Source organism: Oncorhynchus masou, chromosome 17, assembly GCF_036934945.1.
Source record: "Oncorhynchus masou masou isolate Uvic2021 chromosome 17, UVic_Omas_1.1, whole genome shotgun sequence".
NCBI lineage: Eukaryota > Metazoa > Chordata > Actinopteri > Salmoniformes > Salmonidae > Oncorhynchus > Oncorhynchus masou.
In genome coordinates this window covers 7,891,541-7,915,163 of record NC_088228.1, presented here as the reverse complement: position 1 = coordinate 7,915,163, position 23,623 = coordinate 7,891,541, and the positions used below count along the sequence as shown (strand labels likewise).

General features: G+C 48.8%; 1 protein-coding gene across 2 annotated transcripts in view; it reads right to left on the bottom strand.

Annotated features, from left to right (window-relative positions):
• LOC135558376 (activated CDC42 kinase 1-like) overlaps positions 1–23,623 on the bottom strand; it is a 130,606-nt gene that overhangs the window by 15,734 nt on the left and 91,249 nt on the right. For both annotated transcript variants that reach the window (XM_064992135.1, XM_064992134.1), the window contains 8 exons: positions 22,529–22,738; positions 16,306–16,458; positions 15,299–15,582; positions 14,531–14,657; positions 14,185–14,331; positions 8,764–8,858; positions 6,093–6,287; positions 1,647–1,738 (listed from right to left, as the gene is read on the bottom strand). In XM_064992135.1, the coding sequence (XP_064848207.1) occupies positions 1,647–1,738; positions 6,093–6,287; positions 8,764–8,858; positions 14,185–14,331; positions 14,531–14,657; positions 15,299–15,582; positions 16,306–16,458; positions 22,529–22,738 (1,303 nt within the window). The remainder of the gene's footprint in view (positions 1–1,646; positions 1,739–6,092; positions 6,288–8,763; positions 8,859–14,184; positions 14,332–14,530; positions 14,658–15,298; positions 15,583–16,305; positions 16,459–22,528; positions 22,739–23,623) is intronic.

The window sequence follows — 23,623 nt, the reverse complement described above, 5'->3', positions numbered from 1 at the left end:
GGCTGGCTGTGGGGAGAGACCAGACTGGCTGGCTGGGGAGAGACACCAGACTGGCTGGCTGGGGAGAGAATCCAGACTGGCTGGCTGTGGGGAGAGAGACCAGACTGGCTGGCTGGGGAGAGAGACCAGACTGGCTGGCTGGGGAGAGAGACCAGACTGACTGGCTGGGGAGAGAGACCAGACTGGCTGGCTGTGGAGAGAGACCAGACTGGCTGGCTGGGGAGAGAGACCAGACTGGCTGGCTGGGGAGAGAGACCAGACTGGCTGGCTGTGGGGAGAGAGACCAGACTGACTGGCTGGGGAGAGAGACCAGACTGGCTGGCTGGGGAGAGAGACCAGACTGGCTGACTGGGGAAAGAGACCAGACTGGCTGGCTGTGGGGAGAGAGACCAGAGTGACTGGCTGGGGAGAGAGACCAGACTGGCTGGCTGTGGAGAGAGACCAGACTGGCTGGCTGGGGAGAGACACCAGACTAGCTGACTGGGGAAAGAGACCAGACTGGCTGGCTGGGGAGAGACACCAGACTGGCTGGCTGTGGGGAGAGACCAGACTGGCTGGCTGTGGGGAGAGTCCAGACTGGATGGCTGTGGGGAGAGATCAGACTGGCTGGCTGTGGGGAGAGATCAGACTGGCTGGCTGGGGAGAGAGACCAGACTGGCTGGCTGGGGAGAGAGACCAGACTGGCTGGCTGGGGAGAGACACCAGACTGGCTGGCTGGGGAGAGACACCAGACTGGCTGGCTGGGGAGAGACACCAGACTGGCTGGCTGGGGAGAGACACCAGACTGGCTGGCTGGGGAGAGAGACCAGACTGGCTGGCTGGGGAGAGACACCAGACTGGCTGGCTGTGGGGAGAGACCAGACTGGCTGGCTGTGGGGAGAGTCCAGACTGGATGGCTGTGGGGAGAGATCAGACTGGCTGGCTGGGGAGAGAGACCAGACTGGCTGGCTGGGGAGAGAGACCAGACTGGCTGGCTGGGGAGAGACACCAGACTGGCTGGCTGGGGAGAGACACCAGACTGGCTGGCTGGGGAGAGACACGAGACTGGCTGGCTGGGGAGAGACACCAGACTGGCTGGCTGTGGGGAGAGAAAAAGGTGTGTGAAAGAGACAAAGGAGGACAGACAAATGAATAAAAAGTTAAAAAGGCAACAGTCAAGTCAGATTGGACACATTCACACACCAACCACCGAGAAGAAACACCAACCACCGAGAAGAAACACCAACCACCGAGAAGAAACACCAACCAGCGAGAAGAAACACCAACCAGCGAGAAGAAACACCAACAAGCGAGAAGAAACACCAACCACTGAGAAGAAACACCAACCAGCGAGAAGAAACACCAACCAGCGAGAAGAAACACCAACCACCGAGAAGAAACACCAACCACTGAGAAGAAACACCAACCAGCGAGAAGAAACACCAACCAGCGAGAAGAAACACCAACCACCGAGAAGAAACACCAACCACCGAGAAGAATCACCAACCAGCGAGCGAAACACCAACCAGCGAGAAGAATCACCAACCAGCGAGTGAAACTCCAACCAGCGAGCGAAACATACTTCCTAGAGTCACTGACAATAGTTGTCCAAATAAATAGTGTTATGGGACAGGGGCTGTAGGTTGTTTAGGAACCCGGCCACTCACTTTTTGCTCGTCCCAGTAGCTGAGTGGGCCGGGCAGCATTGAGGTCCAACCCCAAGACATCTGGTGGGTCCATGGGGTTTCCTAAGTACAGACTAGAGAAAGAGATACAGCGAGAGAGAGGGGGGGGAGAAAGAGACAGAGATACAGAGAGAGAGAGAAAGAGGGAGAGAGAGAGAGAGAAAGAGAAAGAGGGAGAGAGATACAGAGAGAAAGAGGGAGAGGGGGGGAGAGAGAGATACAGAGAGAAAGAGACAGAGAGAGAGACACAGAGACACAGAGAGAGACACAGAGAGAGCGAGAGAGACACAAAGAGAGCGAGTGAGATAATGTATTGACTTTCCATACCAAGAGGTTCTTTACTCTGGGCTAGCCATAAATCAGGTGTACAGTGGCTCACCCAGGATTCACATTTGCTTAACCAACCCTGGGCCACGTTCAGCTAGTTGCTAAACATTGTCGAATGTTGTCAGACTGCAATGTGTGTTCTACAGAGTAGAATATTTCTATTTGTTTGTCCCCAAACCTTGCGTCCTGCTGAAGGTGCCCCTGGCCTGATGGTGTCATTTCAACTGCGCTTCACCTGACTAAAGTCAAATTAACTATACTCTACTGCGCTCTACTGGTCAGAAAACCAATTTACTTTTTTGGCAACAAAGACTCATGTGAAGATGCTGTTTGATTCTCTAACATTTTGTTGTTCCTGTATGACTCAGTTATTAAGATGATGGAACTGGCAAAGCCAAGGTTGAGGGTTCAATTCCATTTACACATTGAACCCTCACTGAACTGTCGGAATGTTATACATGTTATCAAATTTGATCAGATTTTATACGGATGGGACAGTTAGATGGAGAAAGTTACGAGGACATGTCTTTAATCATTAATATGGTTCAGGTTAGTTATGAGGACATGTCTTTAATATGGTTCAGGTTAGTCATGAGGACATGTCTTTAATATGGTTCAGGTTAGTTATGAGGACATGTCTTTAATATGGTTCAGGTTAGTTATGAGGACATGTCTTTAATATGGTTCAGGTTAGTTACGAGGACATGTCTTTAATATGGTTCAGGTTAGTTATGAGGACATGTCTTTAATATGGTTCAGGTTAGTCATGAGGACATGTCTTTAATCGTTAATATGGTTCAGGTTAGTGATGAGGACATGTCTTTAATATGGTTCAGGTTAGTTATGAGGACATGTCTTTAATCATTAATATGGTTCAGGTTAGTTATGAGGACATGTCTTTAATATGGTTCAGGTTAGTTACGAGGACATGTCTTTAATATGGTTCAGGTTAGTGATGAGGACATGTCTTTAATATGGTTCAGGTTAGTTACGAGGACATGTCTTTAATATGGTTCAGGTTAGTTATGAGGACATGTCTTTAATATGGTTCAGGTTAGTTATGAGGACATGTCTTTAATCATTAATATGGTTCAGGTTAGTCATGAGGACATGTCTTTAATCGTTAATATGGTTCAGGTTAGTGATGAGGACATGTCTTTAATATGGTTCAGGTTAGTTATGAGGACATGTCTTTAATCATTAATATGGTTCAGGTTAGTTATGAGGACATGTCTTTAATATGGTTCAGGTTAGTTATGAGGACATGCCTTTAATCATTAATATGGTTCAGGTTAGTTATGAGGACATGTCTTTAATATGGTTCAGGTTAGTTATGAGGACATGTCTTTAATATGGTTCAGGTTAGTTATGAGGACATGCCTTTAATCATTAATATGGTTCAGGTTAGTTATGAGGACATGTCTTGAATATGGTTCAGGTTAGTTATGAGGACATGTCTTTAATCATTAATATGGTTCAGGTTAGTTATGAGGACATGTCTTTAATATGGTTCAGGTTAGTCATGAGGACATGTCTTTAATATGGTTCAGGTTAGTTATGAGGACATGTCTTTAATCATTAATATGGTTCAGGTTAGTTATGAGGACATGTCTTTAATATGGTTCAGGTTAGTTATGAGGACATGTCTTTAATATGGTTCAGGTTAGTTATGAGGACATGTCTTTAATATGGTTCAGGTTAGTTATGAGGACATGTCTTTAATCATTAATATGGTTCAGGTTAGTTATGAGGACATGTCTTTAATATGGTTCAGGTTAGTTATGAGGACATGTCTTTAATATGGTTCAGGTTAGTTATGAGGACATGTCTTTAATCATTAATATGGTTCAGGTTAGTGATGAGGACATGTCTTTAATATGGTTCAGGTTAGTTATGAGGACATGTCTTTAATATGGTTCAGGTTAGTTATGAGGACATGTCTTTAATCATTAATATGGTTCAGGTTAGTCATGAGGACATGTCTTTAATCGTTAATATGGTTCAGGTTAGTGATGAGGACATGTCTTTAATATGGTTCAGGTTAGTTATGAGGACATGTCTTTAATCATTAATATGGTTCAGGTTAGTTATGAGGACATGTCTTTAATCATTAATATGGTTCAGGTTAGTTATGAGGACATGTCTTTAATATGGTTCAGGTTAGTTATGAGGACATGTCTTTAATCATTAATATGGTTCAGGTTAGTGATGAGGACATGTCTTTAATATGGTTCAGGTTAGTTATGAGGACATGTCTTTAATATGGTTCAGGTTAGTTATGAGGACATGTCTTTAATAATATGGTTCAGGTTAGTTATGAGGACATGTCTTTAATATGGTTCAGGTTAGTTATGAGGACATGTCTTTAATATGGTTCAGGTTAGTTATGAGGACATGTCTTTAATATGGTTCAGGTTAGTTATGAGGACATGTCTTTAATCATTAATATGGTTCAGGTTAGTTATGAGGACATGTCTTTAATCATTAATATGGTTCAGGTTAGTTATGAGGACATGTCTTTAATATGGTTCAGGTTAGTTATGAGGACATGCCTTTAATCATTAATATGGTTCAGGTTAGTTATGAGGACATGTCTTTAATATGGTTCAGGTTAGTTATGAGGACATGTCTTTAATATGGTTCAGGTTAGTTATGAGGACATGTCTTTAATATGGTTCAGGTTAGTTATGAGGACATGCCTTTAATCATTAATATGGTTCAGGTTAGTTATGAGGACATGTCTTGAATATGGTTCAGGTTAGTTATGAGGACATGTCTTTAATATGGTTCAGGTTAGTTATGAGGACATGTCTTTACTATGGTTCAGGTTAGTCATGAGGACATGTCTTTAATATGGTTCAGGTTAGTTATGAGGACATGTCTTTAATCATTAATATGGTTCAGGTTAGTTATGAGGACATGTCTTTAATATGGTTCAGGTTAGTGATGAGGACATGTCTTTAATATGGTTCAGGTTAGTTATGAGGACATGTCTTTAATCATTAATATGGTTCAGGTTAGTCATGAGGACATGTCTTTAATCATTAATATGGTTCAGGTTAGTGATGAGGACATGTCTTTAATATGGTTCAGGTTAGTTATGAGGACATGTCTTTAATATGGTTCAGGTTAGTTATGAGGACATGTCTTTAATCATTAATATGGTTCAGGTTAGTTATGAGGACATGTCTTTAATATGGTTCAGGTTAGTTATGAGGACATGTCTTTAATATGGTTCAGGTTAGTGATGAGGACATGTCTTTAATCATTAATATGGTTCAGGTTAGTTATGAGGACATGTCTTTAATATGGTTCAGGTTAGTTATGAGGACATGTCTTTAATCATTAATATGGTTCAGGTTAGTTATGAGGACATGTCTTTAATATGGTTCAGGTTAGTTATGAGGACATGTCTTTAATATGGTTCAGGTTAGTTATGAGGACATGTCTTTAATATGGTTCAGGTTAGTTATGAGGACATGTCTTTAATATGGTTCAGGTTAGTTATGAGGACATGTCTTTAATATGGTTCAGGTTAGTTATGAGGACATGTCTTTACTATGGTTCAGGTTAGTCATGAGGACATGTCTTTAATATGGTTCAGGTTAGTTATGAGGACATGTCTTTAATATGGTTCAGGTTAGTTATGAGGACATGTCTTTAATATGGTTCAGGTTAGTTATGAGGACATGTCATTAATATGGTTCAGGTTAGTTATGAGGACATGTCTTTAATATGGTTCAGGTTAGTTATGAGGACATGTCTTTAATATGGTTCAGGTTAGTTATGAGGACATGTCTTTAATATGGTTCAGGTTAGTTATGAGGACATGTCTTTACTATGGTTCAGGTTAGTCATGAGGACATGTCTTTAATATGGTTCAGGTTAGTTATGAGGACATGTCTTTAATCATTAATATGGTTCAGGTTAGTGATGAGGACATGTCTTTAATCATTAATATGGTTCAGGTTAGTGATGAGGACATGTCTTTAATATGGTTCAGGTTAGTTATGAGGACATGTCTTTAATATGGTTCAGGTTAGTTATGAGGACATGTCTTTACTCATTGATGATTTCAGGTTAGGATTAGTTATGTCTTACTCGTCAATGCGGTCTGGGAAGCCCCAGCAGCGGTGTGGGTCGGAGTCTCCGTGGCCAGTGTGGATGAAGCTGTGTTCAAGGGGCCTGCTGATGTCGTGGGCCGACAGGCCCGCAACGGAGGTCACCACGTTCCTGGGGAACTGGCCCACCTTCAGCGTGCGTTTGTTCTGGCCCCGCCACCAGTAGTTCTCCGCTCTGACAAAGAGGGTTGTAAATAGACGTACAGGTGAATGTGAGAAAAAGCACAGACACAGAAAAGACAGACAGACAGACAGACAGACAGACAGACAGACAGACAGACAGACAGACAGACAGACAGACAGACAGACAGATGCACAGCAGATAAACAAGCCCATGCATGCAACACATCTATATAAACACATAACACATACAGGTACATAAAGACATAACACATACAGGTACATAAAGACATAACACATACAGGTACATAAAGACATAACACATACAGGTACATAAACACATAACACATACAGGTACATAAAGACCTAACACATACAGGTACATAAAGACATAACACATACAGGTATATAAAGACATAACACATACAGGTATATAAACACATAACACATACAGGTACATAAAGACATAACACATACAGGTACATAAACACATAACACATACAGGTACATAAAGACCTAACACATACAGGTATATAAAGACATAACACAGGTACATAAACACATAACACATACAGGTACATAAAGACCTAACACAGGTACATAAAGACCTAACACATACAGGTACATAAACACCTAACACATACAGGTATATAAAGACATAACACAGGTACATAAAGACCTAACACATACAGGTACATAAACACCTAACACATACAGGTATATAAAAACATAACACAGGTACATAAAGACCTAACACATACAGGTACAGTTGAAGTCGGAAGTTTACATACACTTAGGTTGGAGTCATTAAAACTTGTTTTTCAACCACTCCACAAATGTATTGTTAACAAACAATAGTTTTGTCAAGTTGGTTAGGACATCTACTTTGTGCATGACAAGTAATTTTTCCAACAATTGTTTACAGACAGATTATTTCACTGTATCACAATTCCAGTGGGTCAGAACTTTACATACACTAAGTTGACTGTGCCTTTAAACAGCTTGGACAATTCCAGAAAAAGGATGTCATGGCTTTAGAAGCTTCTGATAGGCTAATTTACATAATTTGAGTAAATTGGAGGTATACCTGTGGATGATTTTAAAGGCCTACCTTCAAACTCAGTGCATCTTTTCTTGACATAATGGGAAAATCAAAAGAAATCAGCCAAGAAAATTTTTGGGGGGGACCTCCACAAGTCTGGTTCATCCCTGGGAGCAATTTCTAAACACCTGAAGGTCCCACATGCATCTGTACAAACAATAGTATGCAAGTATAAACACTGTGGGACCACGCAGCCATGATACCGCTCAGGAAGGAGACGTGTTCTGTCTCCTACAGATGAATGTACTTTGGTGCGAAAAATGCAAATCAATCCCAGGACAACAGCAAAGGACCTTGTGAAGATGCTGTAGGAAACAGGTACAAAAGTATCTATGTCCACAGTAAAACGGGTCCTATATCGACATAACCTGAAAGGCCGCTCAGCAAGGAAGAAGTCACTGCCTCAAAACCGCCACAAAAAAATATTGTACTTTTTGGAAAAATGTCCTCTGTTCTGATGAAACAAAAATATAACTGTTTGGCCATAATGACCATCGTTATGTTTGGAGGAAAAAGGGGGAGGCTTGCAAGCTGAAGAACACCATCCCAACCGTGAAGCACGGGGTGGTGGCATTGTGTTGTAGGGGTGCTTTGCTGCAGGAGGGACTGGTGTACTTCACAAAATAGATGGCATCATGAGGTAGGAAAATTATATGGATATATTGAAGCAACGTCTCAAGACATCAGTCAGGAAGTTAAAGCTTGGTCGCAAATGGGTCTTCCAACTGGACAATGACCCCAAGCGTACTCCCAAAGTTGAGGCAAAATGGCTTAAGGACAACAAAGTCAGGGTATTGGAGTGGCCATCACAAAGCCCTGACCTCAAACCTATAGACAATTTGTGGGTAGAACGGAACAAAAGTGTGCGAGCAAGGATGCCTACAAACCTGACTCAGTTACACCAGCTCTGTCAGGAGGAATGGGCCAAAATTCACACAACTTATTGTGGGAAGCTTGTGGAAGACTACCAGAAACGTTAGGCCCAAGTTAAACAATTTAAAGGCAATGCTACCAAATATGAATTCAGTGTATGTAAACTTCTGGCCCACTGGGAATGTGATGAAAGAAATAAAAGCTGAAATAAAATCATTCTCTACTATTATTCTGACATTTCACATTATTAAAAGAGTGGTGATCCTTAATGACAGGGACTTTTTACTCTGATTAAATGTCAGGAATTGTGAAAAACTGAGTTTAAATGTAGTTGGCTAAGGTGTATGTAAACTTCCGACTTCAACTGTATATAAAGACATAACACACACAGACAGGTAGGTGCCGATGCACATGCATAGCATACACACACACACACACACACACTCACACACATATACCCATGCACACAGATACACTCTGACAGACACAAAACATACATAGAAAACCCAATGACAACAGAATATTGATTTACAGTTCATTCGTTGACCACACACACCTGCCCTCGATGATGGTGATGACGTCGTCAACCTGAATCTGAAGCTTGTCAGCCTCTTCAAAGTCCTGCAGCGCACACATGTCTGTTGGCATGGTCTGGAACAGAGACACACACATAGAAACCAAGTGTGATTACCTTAAAACACACACTACACCCCAACCAGGCACCCCAACATAGTCATTTGGGCCCAAAACCTAAATATGAAATCAGAGTGTGAGTTCTTCCTCCACAAATTGCAGTTAAGTACACATCAAGTTAGGATTCCTCAGTTGGTGAGGCCATAATGTGCCCCATGCCCCATTCACTGTGCTCCTGGCCCATACAGAACCCATACAGTACCCATACAGTACCCATTTTAAAAAATATATATATATTTTTAATTTTACCTTTATTTAACTAGGCAAGTCAGTTAAGAACACATTCTTATTTTCAATGATGGCCTAGGAACAGTGGGTTAACTGCCTGTTCAGGGGCAGAACGACAGATTTGTACCTTGTCAGCTCGGGGGTTTGAACTCACAACCTTCCGGTTACCAGTCCAACGCTCTAACCACTAGGCTACCCTGCCGCCCCATACAGCCCATACAGTACCCATACAGCCCATACAGTACCCATACAGCCCATACAGTACCCATACAGTACCCATACAGTACCCATACAGTACCCATACAGCCCATACAGTACCCATACAGCCCATACAGTACCCATACAGTACCCATACAGTACCCATACAGTACCCATACAGCCCATACAGTACCCATACAGTACCCATACAGTACCCATACAGTACCCATACAGCCCATACAGTACCCATACAGCCCATACAGTACCCATACAGCCCATACAGTACCCATACAGCCCATACAGTACCCATACAGCCCATACAGCCCATACAGCCCATACAGTACCCATACAGCCCATACAGTACCCATACAGTACCCATACAGTACCCATACAGCCCATACAGTACCCATACAGCCCATACAGTACCCATACAGCCCATACAGTACCCATACAGCCCATACAGTACCCATACAGCCCATACAGTACCCATACAGTACCCATACAGCCCATACAGTACCCATACAGCCCATACAGCCCATACAGTACCCATACAGTACCCATACAGCCCATACAGCCCATACAGTACCCATACAGCCCATACAGTACCCATACAGCCCATACAGTACCCATACAGCCCATACAGTACCCATACAGTACCCATACAGTACCCATACAGCCCATACAGCCCATACAGCCCATACAGTACCCATACAGCCCATACAGCCCATACAGCCCATACAGTACCCATACAGTACCCATACAGTACCCATACAGTACCGTAGTAGATTCACTAGGTGAAGCTAGAGGTCCAGGTAACATATTAAGAGCTCCCACAGTCAAGACTTCATCTTGTCATTCAATAATGCAAGAAAATCATTCAAATGATATGGCATTTTACACAAATTGTGTATACAAGTTAAGTATTTAGAACGGATTGTAGGTCTCAGGTTGTAAACAAATCGACCCACTAAACTTGACGTCAGAATATACAATTGTCGCTCATGAAGGTCTTGTATACAACCTTGAAGGTACAAATTCAAAATATACTCAGACATTTAAATACAAACACACACATAATGCAAATACTAATGTAAACACCCATCCACCCCCCTCCCCCCACCACTCTAAACACACATCCACCCCCTCCCCCACCACTCTAAACACCCATCCACCCCCTCCCCCTCCCCCACCACTCTAAACACCCATCCACCCCCTCCCCCTCCACTCTAAACACACCACCACCCCCTCCCCCCACCACTCTAAACACACATCCACCCCCTCCCCCCACCACTCTAAACACCCATCCCCCCCCCCCCCCCACCACTCTAAACACACATCCACCCCCCCCCCCTCCCCCCACCACTCTAAACACCCATTCACCCCCTCCCCCCACCACTCTAAAAACACATCCCCCCCCCCCCCCACCACTCTAAACACACATCCATCCCCCTCCCCCCACCACTCTAAACACACATCCACCCCCTCCCCCCACCACTCTAAACACCCATCGAACCCTCTCCCCCACCACTCTAAACACACATCCACCCCCCTCCCCTCCACTCTAAACACCCATCCACCCCCTCCCCCCACCACTCTAAACACCCATCGAACCCCCTCCCCCACCACTCTAAACACCCATCCACCCCCTCCCCCCACCACTCTAAACACCCATCCAACCCCCTCCCCCCACCACTCTAAACACCCATCCAACCCCCTCCCCCCACCACTCTAAACACCCATCCACCCCCCCCCCCACCACTCTAAACACCCATCCACCCCCATCCACACCCCCTCCCCCCACCACTCTAAACACCCATCCAACCCCCTCCTCCCACCACTCTAAACACCCATCCAACCCCCTCCTCCCACCACTCTAAACACCCATCCAACCCCCTCCCCCCACCACTCTAAACACCCATCCAACCCCCTCCTCCCACCACTCTAAACACCCATCCAACCCCCTCCCCCACCACTCTACACACCCATCCAACCCCTCCCCCCACCACTCTAAACACCCACCCCCTCCCCCCACCACTCTAAACACACATCCACCCCCTCCCCCACCACTCTAAACACCCATCCAAACCCCTCCCCTCACCACTCTAAACACACATCCAAACCCCTCCCCTCACCACTCTGAACACCCATCCAACCCCTCCCCACCCCTCTACACACACCCATCCAACCCCCTCCCCCACCACTCTACACACCCATCCAACCCCTCCCCCCACCACTCTAAACACACATCCAACCCCTCCCCCACCACTCTAAACACCCATCCACCCCCTCCCCACACCACTCTAAACACCCATCCACCCCCTCCCCCCAATACTCTAAACACCCATCCAACCCCTCCCCCCACCACTCTAAACACACATCCACCCCCTCCCCCACCACTCTAAACACCCATCCAACCCCCCCCCCCCACTCTAAACACCCATCCACCCCCTCCCCCCAATACTCTAAACACCCATCGAACCCCCTCCCCCCACCACTCTAAACACACATTCACCCCCTCCCCCACCACTCTAAACACCCATCCAACCCCCTCCTCCCACCACTCTAAACACCCATCCAACCCCCTCCCCCACCACTCTAAACACCCATCCAACCCCTCCTCCCACCACTCTAAACACCCATCCAACCCCCTCCCCCACCACTCTAAACACCCATCCAACCCCCTCCTCCCACCACTCTAAACACCCATCCAACCCCTCCCCCACCACTCTACACACCCATCCAACCCCTCCCCCACCACTCTAAATACCCACCCCCTCCCCCCACCACTCTAAACACACATCCACCCCCTCCCCCCACCACTCTAAACACCCATCCAAACCCCTCCCCTCACCACTCTAAACACACATCCAAACCCCTCCCCTCACCACTCTGAACACCCATCCAACCCCCTCCCCACCCCTCTACACACACACATCCAACCCCTCCCCCCACCACTCTAAACACACATCCAACCCCTCCCCCACCACTCTAAACACCCATCCACCCCCTCCCCACACCACTTTAAACACCCATCCACCCCCTCCCCCCACCACTCTAAACACCCATCCAAACCCCTCCCCTCACCACTCTAAACACACATCCAAACCCCTCCCCTCACCACTCTGAACACCCATCCAACCCCCTCCCCACCCCTCTACACACACCATCCAACCCCTCCCCCACCACTCTACACACCCATCCAACCCCCTCCCCCCACCACTCTAAACACACATCCAACCCCTCCCCCACCACTCTAAACACCCATCCACCCCCTCCCCACACCACTTTAAACACCCATCCACCCCCTCCCCCCACCACTCTAAACACCCATCCACCCCCTCCCCACACCACTTTAAACACCCATCCACCCCCTCCCCCCACCACTCTAAACACCCATCCACCCCCTCCCCCACCACTCTAAACACCCATCCACCCCCTTCCCCCACCACTCTAAACACCCATCCACCCCCTCCCGCCACCACTCTAAACACACATCCACCCCCCCCCACTCTAAACACCCATCGAACCCCCTCCCCCCACCACTCTAAACACCCATCGAACCCTCTCCCCCACCACTCTAAACACACATCCACCACCCTCCCCTCCACTCTAAACACCCATCCACCCCCTCCCCCCACCACTCTAAACACCCATCCACCCCCCCACCACTTTAAACACCCATCCACCCCCTCCCCCCACCACTCTAAACACCCATCCACCCCCCCCTCCCCCCACCACTCTAAACACCCATCCACCCCCTCCCCCACCACTCTAAACACCCATCCACCCCCTCCCCCACCACTCTAAACACCCATCCAACCCCCCCCCCACTCTAAACGCACATCCACCCCCTCCCCCCACTCTAAACACCCATCCAACCCCCCCCCCCACTCTAAACGCACATCCACCCCCCTCCCCCCACTCTAAACACACATCCACCCCCTCCCCCCACTCTAAACACACATCCACCCCCCTCCCCCCACCTCTTTAAACACCCATCCACCCCCTCCCCCCACCATTTTAAACACCCATCCACCCCCTCCCCCCCACCACTCTAAACACCCATCCACCCCCTCCCCACACCACTTTAAACACCCATCCACCCCCTCCCCCCACCACTCTAAACACCCATCCACCCCCTCCCCCCACCACTCTAAACACCCATCCAACCCCCTCCCCCCACCACTCTAAACACCCATCCAACCCCCTCCCCCACCACTCTAAACACCCATCCACCCCCTCCCCCAATACTCTAAACACCCATCGAACCCCCTCCCCCACCACTCTAAACACACATCCACCCCCTCCCCCCACCACTCTAAACACCCATCCAACCCCCTCCCCCACCACTCTAAACACCCATCCAACCCCCTCCTCCCACCACTCTAAACACACATCCAACCCCTCCCCCCACCACTCTAAACACCCACCCCCTCCCCCCACCACTCTAAACACACATCCACCCCCTCCCCCACCACTCTAAACACCCATCCAAACCCCTCCCCTCACCACTCTAAACACACATCCAAACCCCTCCCCTCACCACTCTGAACACCCATCCAACCCCCCTCCCCACCCCTCTACACACACACATCCAACCCCCCTCCCCACCCCTCTACACACACACATCCAACCTCCTCCCCTCTATACACACATCCAACGTCCAACCCCCTCCCCTCTACACACACATCCACCCCCCCACCCCTCTACACACACATCCACCGCCCACCCCTCTACACACACATCCAACCCCCACACGCACATCCAACCCCCACCCCCACACACACATCCAACCCCCCCATAAAATGCCCCCAGTTCGTCAACTTTGTGTTTGTTTACTATTCTTGTGTGTGTGTACCTCGAGCAGGAACTCCCTGAGGGCGAGGAATGTGGGCCTGTCGTCAGGTTTCTGGGCCCAGCACTGCAGCATGACGTTGTACAGGTCCTGGGGACAGTCCTCTGGCTTGGGCAGACGCTCACCCTCCTTGTCTATCTTGTGTAAGATCTGAAACACAGATTGAAATACTGAAATTAAACCCAGAATGAAATTGTGATGTATAAAAGGGACAAATACTTTTTTCACACGTCTGCTGGGTGTGTGTATGTGTGTGTGTGTGTGTGTGTGTGTGTGTGTGTGTGTGTGTGTGTGTGTGTGTGTGTGTGTGTGTGTGTGTGTGTGTGTGTGTGTGTGTGTGTGTGTGTACCTGGCTGCCGTTGAGACCCAGCCAGGGCTCCTGTCCATGGGTACACATCTCCCACAGCGTCACCCCGAACATCCAGGTGTCTGTAGCGTGGGAGAAGGTCCGTGTCTTCAGGCTCTCAGGGGCGCACCTGGAGGGAGAGAACACACACAGCAAATTCACACACAGCAAATGTACGGACACACACACACACACACACCACAGCAAATTCACATAGAGCAAATGTACGGACGGACGGACGGACACACACACACACACACACTCACAGTAAATGTACGGACACACACACACACACACACACACACACACACACACACACACACACACACACACGCACGCACACACACACACACACACACACACACAGCAAATTCACACACAGCAAATTCAGACACAGCAAATGTACGGTCACACACACACACACACACACACACACACACACACAGCAAATGTACGGATACACACACACTCACAGCAAATGTACGGACACACACACGTTAGACAACTGGATCAAAAAGGTGATGAGAACAGAGGAAAAAAACACACTACGGCCACGTCAGGGGCACAATGTTGTGGAATATTAAGATACAAATATGTCATGTTCAACAAACATGCCTAAAGACCCGTAGAATAAACAGATCAGATGTACAATTACAAGATCATGTCTGATCTATTCATGACATTTCTATCTGCAATGTCAGACTGTCTGCTTACTGAATGTGACCCCTGACCACGACGACACACGGAAACACAACCCCCTGCCCCCCTCACCAGGCGAACGGCACCTTGCGGTGCTCCTGCATCACGTAGTGCTCGTGGTTGTTGGGTAGCGCTCGCATCAGGCCGAAGTCGCCGATCTTCACCGTCTCGGCCGACGCCAGCAGGATGTTGCGGGCGGCCAGGTCGCGGTGGATGAAGCGTCGCTGCTCCAGGTAGGCCATGCCACACGCCACCTGCACGGCGTACTGGCACAGCGTGTGGATGAGGACGGGGCCCTGCGTCGGAACGCAGCGCAGATGGTCCAGCAGCGAGCCCAGCGGGGCTAGTTCAGTCACCTGGGGGGGATGTGGCACAGATGAATAGGACAAGGAGGAAAGGTCAGCCTTCATTTTAGTCCTCTGTCTCAATCAATCACTCCTCTCCTCCTGCCGGCCTTGACATTTCTGACGCTGACATGATTTAAATGGGGACAGGAAGCAGTCTGAGCAGTGTGTTTACTTAGCTCTCTGTGTTTGTGTGTGTGTTTATGATAGTCTGGTATGTGTGTCCAGTGTGTGTATGTGTTTACGTGTGTCCAGTGTGTGTATGTGTTTATGTGTGTCCAGTGTGTGTATGTGTTTATGTGTGTGTTTATGATAGTCTGGTATGTGTGTCCAGTGTGTGTGTGTGTGTTCATGTGTGTCCGGTGTGTGTGTCCGGTATGTGCGTCCGGTGTGTGTGTGTTTATGTGTGTCCAATGTGTGTGTGTGTTTATGTGTGTCCGGTGTGTGTGTCCGGTATGTGCGTCCGGTGTGTGTGTGTTTATGTGTGTCCAATGTGTGCGTGTGTTTATGTGTGTCCGGTGTGCATGTGTGTGTGCATGTATGTACCACAGGAGGCTGGTGGCACCTTAATTGGGGAGGATGGGCTCGTTGTAATGGCTGGAGCTGAATAGGTAGAATGGTATCAAATACATCAAACAAATGGTTTCCATGTCATTCCATTTGCGCCGTTCCAGCCATTATTATGAGCCGTCCTCCCCTCAGCAGCCTCCTGTGCCATGATGTGTGTGTCCGTACCATCTTCATGGGGCGTGTGAGCACCACCCCGTACAGCCTGATGAGGTTCTGGTGATCCAGGGAGTGCATGGCATTCACCTCGCAGATGAAATCGTCCAGAGCGTCCGGCTGACTCAGAACGTCTGTCTTTAAACACTTTACTGCTACCTCCAACTGGAGAAGAGAAGGGGGTAGGGGGGGTTAGCGTAATGCTAAATCCATAGTGAAAATGATTGATGATTAGCTAGCAAATGTTTACTTTGAGTGACTACAGTTGTGCTTACTAACAGTGTGGTGGCCTTGGAACAATCTAAAACTAGGAGACAATAGAACACCAGGGGTGTATTCATCCAACCGGTAGCTTCTGTTAGCTTCCGTTTGGTTCTGTTAGCTTCCGTTTGGTTCTGTTAGCTTCCGTTTGGTTCCTAGTGAACACACCCCAGATTGGTTCTGTTTGGTTCCTTGTGAGTACACCCAAGATTGGTTCTATTTGGTTCCAAGTGAATACACCCAAGATTGGTTCTGTTTGGTTCCTTATGAGTACACCCCAGATTGGTTCTGTTTGGTTCCTTCTGAGTACACACAAGATTGGTTCTGTTTGGTTCCTTATGAGTACACCCCAGATTGGTGCTGTTTGGTTCATAGGGAGTACACCCCAGATTGGTGCTGTTTGGTTCATAGGGAGTACACCCCAGATTGGTGCTGTTTGGTTCATAGGGAGTACACCCCAGATTGGTTCTGTTTGGTTCATAGGGAGTACACCCCAGATTGGTGCTGTTTGGTTCCTAGTGAATACACCTGGATAAAGCACTAAATTAACTTCAGTTAGTGCTAAATACGGCTGCTAGAATCCTGACTAGAACCAACAAATGTGATCATATTACTCCAGTGCTAGCCTCCCTACACTGTCTTCCTGTTAAGGCAAGGGCTGATTTCAAGGTTTTACTGCTAACCTAGAAAGCATTACATGGGCTTGCTCCTACCTATCTTTCCGATTTGGTCCTGCCGTACACACCTACACGTACGCTACGGTCACAAGATGCAGGCCTCCTAATTGTCCAGCAAACAGCTGGAGGCAGGGCTTTCTCCTATAGAGCTCAATTTTTATGGAATGGTCTGCCTACCCATGTGAGAGACGCAAACTCGGTCTCAACCTTTAAGTCTTTACTGAAGACTAATCTCTTCAGTGGGTCATATGATTGAGTGTAGTCTGGCCCAGGAGTGTGAAGGTGAACAGAAAGGCTCTGGAGTAACGAACCGCCCTTTCTGTCTCTGCCTGGCTGGGTCCCCTCTCTCCACTGGGATTCTCTGCCTCTAACCCTATTACAGGGGCTGAGTCACTGGTTTATTCGTGCTCTTCCATGCCGTCCCTAGGAGGGGTGCGTCACTTGAGTGGGTTGAGTCACTGACGTGATCTTCCTGTCTGGGTTGGCGCACCCCTTGGGTTGTGCCGTGGTGGAGATCTTTGTGGGCTATACTCTGCCTTGTCTCAGGATGGTAAGTTGGTGGTTGAAGATATCACTCTAGTGGTGTGGGGGCTGTGCTTTGGCAAAGTGGGTGGGGTTATATTCTGCCTGTTTGGCCCTGTCCGGGGGTATCATCGTCTCCTGACCCCTCCTGTCTCAGCCTCCAGTATTTATGCTGCAGTAGTTTATGTGTCGGGGTGCTAGGGTCAGTCTGTTATATCTGGAGTATATCTCTCTAATTCTTGCTTTCTCTCTCTCAGAGGACCTGAGCCCAAGGAACATGCCTCAGGACTATCTGGCATGATGACTCCTTGCTGTCTCCAGTCCACCTGGCTGTGCTGCTGCTCCAGTTTCAACTGTTCTGCCTGCGGCTATGGAACCCTGACCTGTTCACCGGACGTGCTACCTGTCCCAGACCTGCTGTTTTCAGATCTCTAGAGACAGCAGGAGCGGTAGAGATACTCTTAATGATCGGCTATGAAAAGCCAACTGACATTTACTCCTGAGGTGCTGACTTGTTGCACCCTCGACAACTACTGTGATTATTATTTTTGATCATGCTGGTCATTTATGAACATTTGAACATATTTGCCATGTTCTGTTATAATCTCCACCCGGCACAGCCAGAAGAGGACGGGCCACCCCTCATAGCCTGGTTCCTCTCTAGGTTTCTTTCTAGGTTTTGGCCTTTCTAGGGAGCTTTCCCTAGCCACCATGCTTCTACACCTGAATTGCTTGCTGTTTGGGGATTTAGGCTGGGTTTCTGTACAGCACTTTGAGATATGGGGCGGCAGGGTAGCCTAGTGTTGGACTAGTAACCGAAAGGTTGCAAGTTCAAATCCCCGAGCTGACAAGGTACAAATCTGTCGTTCTGCCCCTGAACAGGCAGTTAACCCATTGTTCCTAGGCTGTCATTGAAAATTAGAATTTGTTCTTAACTGACTTGCCTAGTTAAATAAAGGTAAAATAAATATCAGCTGATGTAAGAAGGGTATAAATACATTTGATTTTGATTTGATGATTGAGCTTCCTGAACAACTGGACGAGATGTTTTGTGCTCAGCCACTGGACTAGATATTCTGTGGCCCTAAAACTCAACGCTGGACATTGAAGACAGTTCCACAGTGATGTTTTTTTCATTATTCCCCTCTATTCAGGGACTGATTTAGACCTGAGACGACACCAGATAGGAGCAGAAAACCAGCAGGCTCCAGACCTCTTAGGGCCAGGATGGTCAACTCCAGACCTCGTAGGGCCAGGATGGGCAACTCCAGACCTCGTAGGTCCAGGATGGGCAACTCCAGACCTCGTAGGTCCAGGATGGGCAACTCCAGACCTCGTAGGTCCAGGATGGGCAACTCCAGACCTCGTAGGTCCAGGATGGGCAACTCCAGACCTCGTAGGGCCAGGATGGGCAACTCCAGACCTCGTAGGGCCAGGATGGGCAACTCCAGACCTCGTAGGGCCAGGATGGGCAACTCCAGACCTCGTAGGGCCAGGATGGGCAACTCCAGACCTCGTAGGGCCAGGATGGGCAACTCCAGATGTCGTAGGGCCAGGATGGGCAACTCCAGACCTCGTAGGGCCAGGATGGGCAACTCCAGACCTCGTAGGTCCAGGATGGGCAACTCCAGACCTCGTAGGGCGAGGATGGGCAACTCCAGACCTCGTAGGGCCAGGATGATCAACTCCAGACCTCGTAGGGCCAGGATGGTCAACTCCAGACCTCGTAGGGCCAGGATGGGCAACTCCAGACCTCGTAGGGCCAGGATGGGCAACTCCAGACCTCGTAGGGCCAGGATGGGCAACTCCAGACCTCGTAGGGCCAGGATGATCAACTTCAGACCTCGTAGGGCCAGGATGGGCAACTCCAGACCTCGTAGGGCCAGGATGGGCAACCCCAGACCTCGTAGGGCCAGGATGGGCAACTCCAGACCTCTTAGGGCCAGGATGGGCAACTCCAGACCTCGTAGGTCCAGGATGGGCAACTCCAGACCTCGTAGGTCCAGGATGGGCAACTCCAGACCTCGTAGGGCCAGGATGAGCAACTCCAGACCTCTTAGGGCCAGGATGGGCAACTCCAGACCTCGTAGGTCCAGGATGATCAACTTCAGACCTCGTAGGGCCAGGATGGTCAACTCCAGACCTCGTAGGGCCAGGATGGGCAACTCCAGACCTCTTAGGGCCAGGATGGGCAACCCCAGACCTCGTAGGGCCAGGATGGGCAACTCCAGACCTTGTCGGGCCAGGATGGTCAACTCCAGACCTCGTCGGGCCAGGATGGTCAACTTCAGACCTCGTAGGGCCAGGATGGTCAACTCCAGACCTCGTAGGGCCAGGATGGGCAACTCCAGACCTCGTAGGGCCAGGATGGGCAACTCCAGACCTCGTAGGGCCAGGATGGGCAACTCCAGACCTCGTAGGTCCAGGATGGGCAACTCCAGACCTCGTAGGGCCAGGATGGGCAACTCCAGACCTCGTAGGGCCAGGATGGGCAACTCCAGACCTCGTAGGGCCAGGATGGGCAACTCCAGTCCAGAGTGGTGTTACACTTTCCCCCTTTCCCCAGCGAACACAGGTGATTAAACTAATTGCATTCTAAACTGAAGATCATGATTAGTTAATTATTGGAGTGAGGTGTGTTAGCTGGGGCTGGGGGCTGAGGCGGAGGCTGGGGTCCGAGGACTGAGTTACCCATCCGTGTCATAGGGTAATACCTGAACAGCCCTGTTTTATGGGCTCTGTAAACCTTGTGGCACATGTTCTGTAAACTATTCCTTTGTTCTGTTGGGACTCTGCACCTGGCTTTACTGGTCCCATCTGGCGGGGTCACTGTGTCATCATGTTGGGGTCACTGTGTGTGTGTACTGTGTCTTTGTGTGTGTGTGTGTGTGTGTGTGTGTGTGTGTGTGTGTGTGTGTGTGTGTGTGTGTGTGTGTGTGTGTGTGTGTGTGTGTGTCACTTGGTCACTTCTGGAGAGTGTTTGGACAAGATTCTCTCTTTCTCCATCACTTCCTCGAGGTCAAGTCTATAGGGGCCAGTGGTCAAGGGTTCGACCAAAACAGATGTTGGAGAGAGAGTGTTTTTGGTCATTTTTTCCATGTTGTCATGATACCAGCCACTGATACCGTTCCCCAGGGTTCCTCACGAGGAACTCCCTCCTCCTCCATCTGTTCCTCTTTCTATTCTGACACCTTACTGTGAAACTATACCGCAAGCCTCCTCCCTCTGTTCCTCTTTCTATTCTGACACCTTACTGTGAAACTATTACCGCAAGCCTCCTCCCTCTGTTCCTCCCTCTCTTCCCTCTGTGCCGGAGTAACACCTCTCATTGATTGATTGATTAATTTTATTTAACCAGGAAGGGCTCATTGAGATTAAAATCTCTTTTTCAAGAGCGCCCTGGCCAAGATAGGCAGCACCAAGTCATTACAAAAAAATTACAGACAGACAACATGAAAAACTACAAGTAATCCAGTAAAAACCATTGAATTCACAAGAGTATAAAAGAGCAAATTAAAAACATTGACAGGTCAGGGAATCAGCCTCAAGATCCTTCATCAGTGATTTAAAAACAGGAATCGGGACAAGTTCTTCCAGTTTAAAAGTATTTTGTAAGGTGTTCCAAGATGATGGCGCAGAGTACATAAAAGCCCTTTTACCAATTCGGCCTACAGTGGCTCTGTTTCACTCACGGTCCTAAAACACGGGTTTGTGTGGGAGAGGCGAGTGTATTCTCTCTTCCCTGTTCACGATTATTGATCATCTGAATTAGATGTGTTGTCTACCCTGTTTTCTAGACGGGAACCTATAGGGGGTAAGATTTAGACCAAAACCCATCCCGCCACACCCACACCCCAACGCCCCAACGCCCAAACACACTACCCCCCCCATACACAGACAGAACCCATCCTGCCCCCCCCCATACACAGACAGAACCCACCCCCCCCATACACAGACAGAACCCACCCCCCCATACACAGACAGAACCCACCCCCCCATACACAGACAGAACCCACCCCCCCCATACACAGACAGAACCCACCCCCCCCCCCATACACAGACAGAACCCACCCCCCCATACACAGACAGAACCCACCCCCCCATACACAGACAGAACCCACCCCCCCCCCCATACACAGACAGAACCCACCCCCCCCCCATACACAGACAGAACCCACCCCCCCCCATACACAGACAGAAACCATCCCGCCCCCCCCCCCATACACAGACAGAACCCACCCCCCCCCCCATACACAGACAGAACCCACCCCCCCCATACACAGACAGAACCCACCCCCCCATACACAGACAGAAACCATCCCGCCCCCCCCCATACACAGACAGAAACCATCCCGCCCCCCCCCATACACAGACAGAACCCCCCCCATACACAGACAGAAACCATCCCGCCCCCCCCATACACAGACAGAAACCATCCCGCCCCCCCCCCATACACAGACAGAAACCATCCCGCCCCCCCATACACAGACAGAACCCCCCCCCCCCATACACAGACAGAACCCACCCCCCCCCACACAGACAGAACCCATCCCCCCCCCATACACAGACAGAACCCACCCCCCCATACACAGACAGAACCCACCCCCCACCCATACACAGACAGAACCCACCCCCCACCCCATACACAGACAGAACCCACCCCCCCCCATACACAGACAGAACCCATCCCCCCCCCCCATACACAGACAGAACCCACCCCCCATACACAGACAGAAACCCCCCCCCATACACAGAAAGAACACACCCCCTCTCACCACTTTCCCAGCGGGCATGAACCACTCGCCCCTTTTGACCACGCCGAAGGAGCCTTCGCCCAGCTTCTGGAAGAGGACCAGATCCTTCTCACTGATCAGACAGCTGAGTGTCTGCTGCTGGGGGGGCGGCGTAGGGGACAGCTTGCGGAAGGAGGAGGTGGGGGCCGCCTGCTGGAAGTCCCCACCGTCCGGCCGCTTCCCGCTGAACACCTGGAGAAAGACGAGAGAAGAGACGTCGTTAATAGAAGATGAATGAAAAGACCAAAGTCTTACTACATTATGTAAATGAGTCTTTGGGTGCTGTAGTGCAGGAGGTATCTGACCTGTATGAAATAGACAAACAGCTTAGCTGTGAAAATATAATGTTCACCATTAAGATATATACAGTGGGGAGAACAAGTATTTGATACACTGCCAATTTTGCAGGTTTTCCTACTTACAAAGCATGTAGAGGTCTGTAATTTTTATCATAGGTACACTTCAACTGTGAGAGACGGAATCTAAAACAAAAATCCAGAAAATCACATTGTATGATTTGAAGTAATTAATTTGCATTTTATTGCATGACATAAGTATTTGATACATCAGAAAAGCAGAACTTAATATTTTGTACAGATACCTTTGTTTGCATTTACAGAGATCATACGTTTCCTGTAGTTCTTGACCAGGTTTGCACACACTGCAGCAGGGATTTTGGCCCACTCCTCCATACAGACCTTCTCCAGATCCTTCAGGTTACCGGGCTGTCGCTGGGCAATACGGACTTTCAGCTCCCTCCAAAGATTTTCTATTGGGTTCAGGTCTGGAGACTGGCTAGGCCACTCCAGGACCTTGAGACGCTTCTTATGGAGCCACTCCTTAGTTGCCATGGCTGTGTGTTTCGGGTCGTTGTCATGCTGGAAGACCCAGCCACGACCCAATTTCAATGCTTTTACTGATGGTAGGAGGTTGTTGGCCAAGATCTCGCGATACATGTCCCCATTTATCCTCACCTCAATACGGTGCAGTTGTCCTGTCCCCTTTGCAGAAAAGCATCCCCATAGAATGATGTTTCCACCTCCATGCTTCACAGTTGGGATGGTGTTCTTGGTGTTG